Source organism: Gekko japonicus, unplaced genomic scaffold, assembly GCF_001447785.1.
Source record: "Gekko japonicus isolate JY-2015 unplaced genomic scaffold, Gekko_japonicus_V1.1 scaffold1031, whole genome shotgun sequence".
Lineage (NCBI taxonomy): Eukaryota > Metazoa > Chordata > Lepidosauria > Squamata > Gekkonidae > Gekko > Gekko japonicus.
Genome location: NW_015177041.1, coordinates 1 through 6,931, shown reverse-complemented (window position 1 = coordinate 6,931; position 6,931 = coordinate 1). Strand labels below are relative to the sequence as shown.

Here is a 6,931-nt window from a genome sequence, read left to right as displayed (position 1 = left end):
GCCACTCGTGTGCGCGCGGCGCCGCCCCCCCCCCCCCCCCGCTGCCACCAAGTTCTTGACCCAAAAGCGCTTTGCAGGCAGGCAGGGCTTTCTTTCTTTCTTTCTGGGAAAAGAGGCGCCGGAACTCTCAAGAGGGAAACGAAGTTTTCACTCTGCATCCTAAAAACTCGTGAACTGTTCTAGCACTTTATGACAGCTGAATTGTTTTATGACTGTTTTAAGATTGCTTTATAATTGCTATTTATGTGTTAAATTTCCTTTTTATGTAAGCCACCCTGAGCCTGCTGTCGGGGAGGGCAGGGGGAAAACGGAATAAATAAGTAAACAATGAACTTTTAAACATTTTTAAAAGAACTTTGTTGAAGAGGTTCTGGAACTCTGTTCCAGTGCATTCCCCCAGAAGGAAAGCCCTGCTTGCAGGCGTGGGGCCCTGGAGGAACAAGCCCGTAACCCCCAAGACCTGGCTGCCGAGTGCCACCTGGCTGCGCTCTAGAGGCTGCCGCAGGGCCCTTCTCCAGTTACTTCCCCTGGCGCTCACACAAAGCTGGCTGGAGCCCAAGGATCCACACTCCTAATCTCCCCAGTGACACAAAGACACCCGGCGGCCTCGCCCCAGTCTCTCAAGGTCACCGGCCTCTTGTCTGACTCCCTGGGAAGTGCCAGGTTCACAAGCACAGAAAATGGCAAACTCGGTGCTGGGGACTACCAAGAATGAGACCGGGGTGGGGGGGAGTGCCAACCACAGAATGCCCCTGTAGCCTCGTCTGGAATACCGTCTGTAGTCTGGGTTGCATACTTCAAAAAGGACACTGCACAGCTGGAGAGAGTACAGAAGAGGGCAATCAAGATGGTGAGGGGTTGGAGCACCTTTCCTATGAGTCAAGGCTGAAGAGTCCAGGACTTTGCAGTTTAGAAAAGATACAAATACGGGTGGGACATGACAGAGGCTTACAAAGTTATGCACAGGGTAGGAAAAGTGGACAGAGAACTTTTATCCCTCTCCCCAAACACTAGCAATTAATCTTACAAAGGAATTTCAAAAGGAGATTAGAAAGAGAGACTGGTGAATTGCAACGGATAATGAAGTTCAAGACAATGCGTCCTCCTGGACTGAAGCAAGACCCAGGTTTCCTGTCTCATTACCAATGCTGATTTCTCCACACCTACCACTTCTCTGTATATCACACCTCATCCAGTCACACTTGCTATTGTCATTTGCCTGCTAATATCATTTGGCATCTGACATCACTTTCGAATATATAGGACAGATGGACTCCCATTTTAGCTGTATCTGAAGAAGTGAGCAGTGACTCACAAAAGCTCCTCCCCTGCCACAAATTTTGCTAGTCTTTAAGGTGCTCCTGGACTCTGGCTCTTTTCTACTCCCAAAACACTGCAACTGAAGGACACCCAATGAAGTCGATGGGCAGTACATTCAGGACAAACAAAACGATATCTTTACTCAGCATCATCAAAACGTGGAATTTGTTGCCAGAGGATGTCATGCTGGCCCCACAGGCATAGACAGATCTCAGAGGGGATGAGACAGATGCACGCAGGGTAAGCCTATCAGTGGCTACTAGCCGTGGGGACTAAAAGGAACCTCCATGCTCAGAGGCAGTCTACCTCTGAACCCCAATGCCCGGAGGCCTGTTGGCCCTCTGGAGTGAATGGCTGCCTGCTGGGTGAAACAGGATGCTGGACTGGATGGACCCTGGCTGGTCTGAACCTACAGGGCTCTTCCGATGTTGCGGGGTCTCAGCCAGCTGGTCATAGGTGGGGTGAAAGGGCTCTAATCAGAAATGTCAGCAACTGGACCCGGGACCTTCTCCGTGCAAAGCAGAGGCTTTGTTCCAGGCCCAGGGCAAGCGCCCTCTGCCACACGGGCTCCCTGCCCCAGGTGCAGTGCTGCTGGGCTTTGGGTTTTCTTCCTGCTTCCCCATAGTAGCACGGCGCATTTGTGCACCTCTCGGGGATTCTCCAGCATTTCTCCAGTCTTGCTCAAACCTGCTCTGCTCCAGAGTTTTGGGAACAACTGCAGTAAAGCCTGGCAGGCTACCTGGGTGTGAGAAAATTCAGATTTCAGCCATTTCCCCTGACTCTGTTCCTACAGCAACCATTTCCTTCCTCAGCCAAAGGGGGGAGGGTGTTATCTTTTAAAAAGTTGGGAATTGAACACTGCTGTTCTCAATAAAACATTATACTACTGTTTGTAACAGGTTCTCTGAATTCCCAGCTTTTTTTTTTTTAAAGTTGAGTCTTTAGGCCCTTTTGTTCTGAAGAAAGGCGGATCTCTACGACAGAAAGGACTAGAGACTTGCTTTTTGTAAAAACTCAAGAGCTGGGAATTCAGAGAGCCTGTTGCACATGGAGGGATAACTTTATACCACTATGAAAACATCCAAGTGCCCCAGTGGCCCGGAGGAAGGGAGTACGGCTATTGCTGGGGGGGGGGATCGGAACCCCCACCCCGGCCACTGGGCTGTACCAGCTGCAGCTATAGCAGTGGGGGAACCACACCAGCCCGTCCCCCTGCGGAAGCAGCCACGGAGAGAAGAGGAGGAGGAGGACCAGTTACAGCGTTACAGAAGAGGCCAGCAGCCGAGGCCCTGGAGGACGCATTCATAGGAGATCCACGTCCTGTGCTGCCCTGGCTCAGCCGCTGCCGTGGCAGATGGAGTCCCCCATAATCCACTGCTCAGTCTATGCACTCGTTTTGCTTATGGGCTGTCTCGCTCGGGCTGAAGGGGGATGGCAAAACGTATGTGAAGCAAGCTGGAAGAGCACAAGACACACAAGAAGCAACGCAGAGTCAGGTGGGGAGAGCCAGTTCGGTCTGAAGCAGCAGCACAGGGTTCGAGGCCCCAGTCGGGCCCCTTTAAGACCAACCGAGATTATCCAAGGCACAAGCTCTCGTGTGCACACACACAAAAGGTGCCAACTGGACTCAAACTTTGCTCAATAAGCAACGCAGCAAGACGGAACAGCAAAAGTAGAAAACAAAGCAGTAAGAACCAGACAATGCATAAGCAGCACCCACCATAGCCAGTTTATCAAAATGCCTTTCTGACCTATTCCATTTTGCACACAGGCTGCGTTATGGCAAGAGTGAGCTAGATTAGAGGGACCACTGTTCTGATCCAGCAAGCCTCCTCTTATCCGGCCTTTACAGAACTATTACTTGAAGGTTTTGTTTTCTTTCTAAAGGGCCCACACAACTACCGGAGTATTTTGTCCCCTTGAGCGTAGCACCTCCAAGACCATCACGTGCCAACCAGGACGCCAGCTGGCAGCAAAGGTAGCTCGCTGGTGGACTGTGGGCCATTAGACGCCAACACTGTCGCTTGTTGTCGGTGGGGGTTAAACAAGGCCACTGGCCTTTCTCGGCATTTTTCTCTTCTAGACCACAGCTGTGGCGGCTGCAAACAGGAGAGTGGGCTGGTTTTAGCCAATGGGCAACATGGCACCTGCCTTGGGCCCCATGCTGGGCTGTGTACCGACTGCCCACAGCTCCACACACACACACACCCCCCCCACGCAGAGGGGGAATGAAGAGGAAGAGCAGGCCCCTGCTGCCACCCGCACCCATCCCATCTGGGGGGGGGGGCTGTCTGCAGCACCAGCAGCTCACAATCAAGGGTTTGAGCAGCGGGCTCAGCAGCAGGCGCCTGTGCCCACTCCATCTGGGGCTCGGATAGCCAGCTTCCAGAGACGGCTCCTGCCCGCCTCACACTTTAACCGGGGGGGGGGCTGTGACTCTGGGGCCACATCCTGGACGTTCACCCAGGGCCCTAGAATCGCTAGGGCAGCCAATTGAGAGAGTCATGTGGTGAAAGGCTGAGTGGCCTGTTCTTCACCTCTTCCTCCTGGCGCCATTTTCACACACGAAGCAGATCAACAGATTCCAGGGGGGGGAGGGGGGGCTGCCACTCAGCCCAGGGGGTCCTGCAGGGGTCTATATTGTCCCCCAAGCTGCTTAACATTGACATGTAACCAGAAGGAGAGACCTTCGGGGGGGGGGGATCTTTTGTGAGGTGCCAGCAATATGTAAAGCACGTAAAGATCACATCTGTGAACACCCCACCCCTCCAAAACGTCCATTCTAAATCTTTCCTTGTCTCCCATCCACCTGCGACTGCTAGAGGAAAACAATGCGGTCAATTATCGCCTGGTCTCTCCTTTACCCTCCTGGGGCGACATGAGAGCAGCCGCCCCTGCAGAGCAGCCCCAGGCCTTCCTGGATACACTATCTGCTCCCGGGCCCCTCTTACGCCTGGGCTTAGGCCGGACTACTGGACACGGATGGTGCTGGTAGCCCTAATGGTTGACCTCTGGCCTTTTTTAATTAAAAAAAATATATTAAAAAAAAAAAGGAAGGAAAAACAACAAGCCAGCAACTAACAAAAAAGCGGGGTGGGGTGGGGGTGGGGGGAGAAAAATGTAAACACCACCAGCGGCAGATCTACACATAAATGCCTATAAAAGGTTTCCAAGTATCTAGCACAGAATATGAGCGATAACTTCCTCTCAGAGAAACCCAATGACCAGACGCACCCAAAGCGTCCGCTTAAGGGAGACATCCCGGGAGTTACAGCACCAACATACAGACCCCGTACTCGGTCCTTTGATAAAGAGTCGCTGTGACGTCCAGCAGATCCTGAACACGTTTTTTGCAGCTTAAGAACCACGAAAAGAGCAGGGGGAACCCTTAAGGCCGTATCCCGTTGTTTCGGCAAAAGAGGGAAACCCAGCTCCTGACTTCATTCATCCCGGAGGTTTATTACTCAACACCAAATATCCATAAACAACTACTGTCAGTTTCTTCACGCATCGATGCAGTTACAAATTCCCAGGAGCTGTGGGGAGACCTATATCAATGTGGGATCTGCCTTGTGGGGTTCCGCCAGGCCCAGTCTTACCCCCCCATGTAATTCAACCTCTGTCCGAAGCCCTCAGGAGAAATCATCTGTGGCTTTGGAATGGAGTACCATCAATGTGCGGCCAGTGCCCAGCTCTTTATCGAAGTCACCTGGTGACGGTATGGATTCTGAACCAAAGCCTGACTGCTCTAGTCGGACAGCTAGACCGAAACAGAATCCCGATACGACGGCGCTCATGTCGACTGGGGAGGCCAAGGCCCTGGAGGACACGGGGCTGCCCACTTCTGATGGGGTCCAGGTGACTCGGTTAAGAGCCATGGGGTGAGTCTGGATCCAGCTTCATTGTTGGAGAAGCAAACTGATGCAGTTGCTACGCAGGACATTCTTCCAGCTTTGCTTAGCCTGGAAGACAGCCCCCTGCCTCGACTCGGCTGACGCGACCACGTAGGTCCATACTCAGATTAGCCAGAGGCCAGACTACTGCCACCCACCCACCCTACAAAGGTCTGTCCTTAAAGCCTAGTTGGAGTAGAATGATGCCGCCCAGGTACTGCTGGGTTCACATGAAGCTGCCTTATGCGGCCATTTCATAGATCAGTCAAATATGGGGACCGTTCTCAAACAGAGGCCCTCCGGATTGGCTTGCCCGCCTGTCACGAGTGAGGACACACACACACGTGCGAGAGTACGCGACTCGCACACAGAGCTCGACGGGGCATCATCGATCGGTTGGTGCTGCTGCTTTCTGCTGAATCAGACCCTGGGTCCATCCAGGTCAGTCTTGTCTACCCAGACTGGCAACAGCTCTCCAGGGTCTTGGGCAGAAAAGGGTCTTTCCCATCACCTGCTGCCAGATCCTTCAACTAGAGACGCCAAGGACTGACCCTGGGCCCTTCCGCCTGCCAAAAGCAGGTGCTCCCTACCACTGAGCCACGGGCCCTCCCCGAAGCACCCACCAGCTCCCACGCCCCACTCAAGGTGAATGGCCCCGGAGCCGCATCCCTGCAGGGCCGCCTCTCCTGCTGTCCTCTGCCACAGACAGCCGCACTCACCTCAGGCCCTCCGCCCGAAGGTGCCACAGGCAAAAGCCACAAGTGCCCCCACACACATCCTCCGTGGTGGGGGTGGCGCCGACATTACGGAACGGCCGGTCCGAGGCGATCAGGAAGGCCCCCTCCATCGTTTCACAGTGTGCGCAAGGACCTGCTGCTGCTGCTGCTGGCGGGAAGACTGTTTTCTGAGGCCACCTTTCACGCCAGGAGCGCTTCCACCCCAACACGCCACCCTTCCCACTCCCACTGCGACATTCAGTGCCCCAAGAACACACTGGCAGTGCATGAGGCCCCGCAGGCAGGCAGGCAGGCTGCCTCCACGCAGAGCCTGACCCCTTCCCACCCATTCTGTTCCCTCCTTCTTAATTAAGTCTCTGTACGGCAACCAGTCTCTACCTCGTTGCCTTGAGTAAGATGTCAACACCTCTACTGGTACAATCCACAATGGTCTTTCATCACTTTGGTATTTCTTATATCTCGTCCATACCATATACAAAACTTTCCTCACCAAATGAAGTTTAAAAAAACTATCCATTTTTATCTTGTCATACCACAAATATGCATGCCAACCAAATCTACAGTCATGTCCCTCTAACCCCAACAATTTATCATCTTCAAGTTTCACCCATTTATCTATCCAGGTTAGGCAGACCGCTTCATAATATAGTCTAAGATTTGGTAGTTGCAATCCTCCTCTTTCTTTGGCATCACAAAGTATTTTCATTTTAATCCTTGGTTTCTTACCTGCCCAAACAAATTTTGACAACTCCTGTTGCCACTTTGCTAACAAGTCCGTTTTGTGTAAAATTGGTATTGTTTGGAACAGGAACATCAGGCGTGGTGGGACATTCATCTTAATAACTGAAATTCTTCCCAACAGTGATAAACCTGTTTTGTTCTGACCTGGTGGGCAAGAGCCCAGCCCAGGTGCCTTTGGGTGCTGGATGGAGGGGGACCAGGAGCCCTCCCCCTCTGCAGGACCTCTCTCCCCCCCCCCCC

The 6,931-nt window shown here is 52.9% G+C and overlaps 1 protein-coding gene across 1 annotated transcript in view; it reads right to left on the bottom strand.

Moving 5' to 3' along the window:
• The window catches only part of LOC107124546 (pleckstrin homology-like domain family B member 1), a 30,855-nt gene extending 23,975 nt beyond the window's left edge, over positions 1-6,880 (bottom strand). Inside the window, 1 exon segment of the mRNA XM_015428032.1 lies at positions 6,677-6,880. Coding sequence (XP_015283518.1) covers positions 6,677-6,785 — 109 coding nt within the window. The 5' untranslated portion in view covers positions 6,786-6,880.
• Between the last annotated feature and the right edge of the window lie 51 nt (positions 6,881-6,931).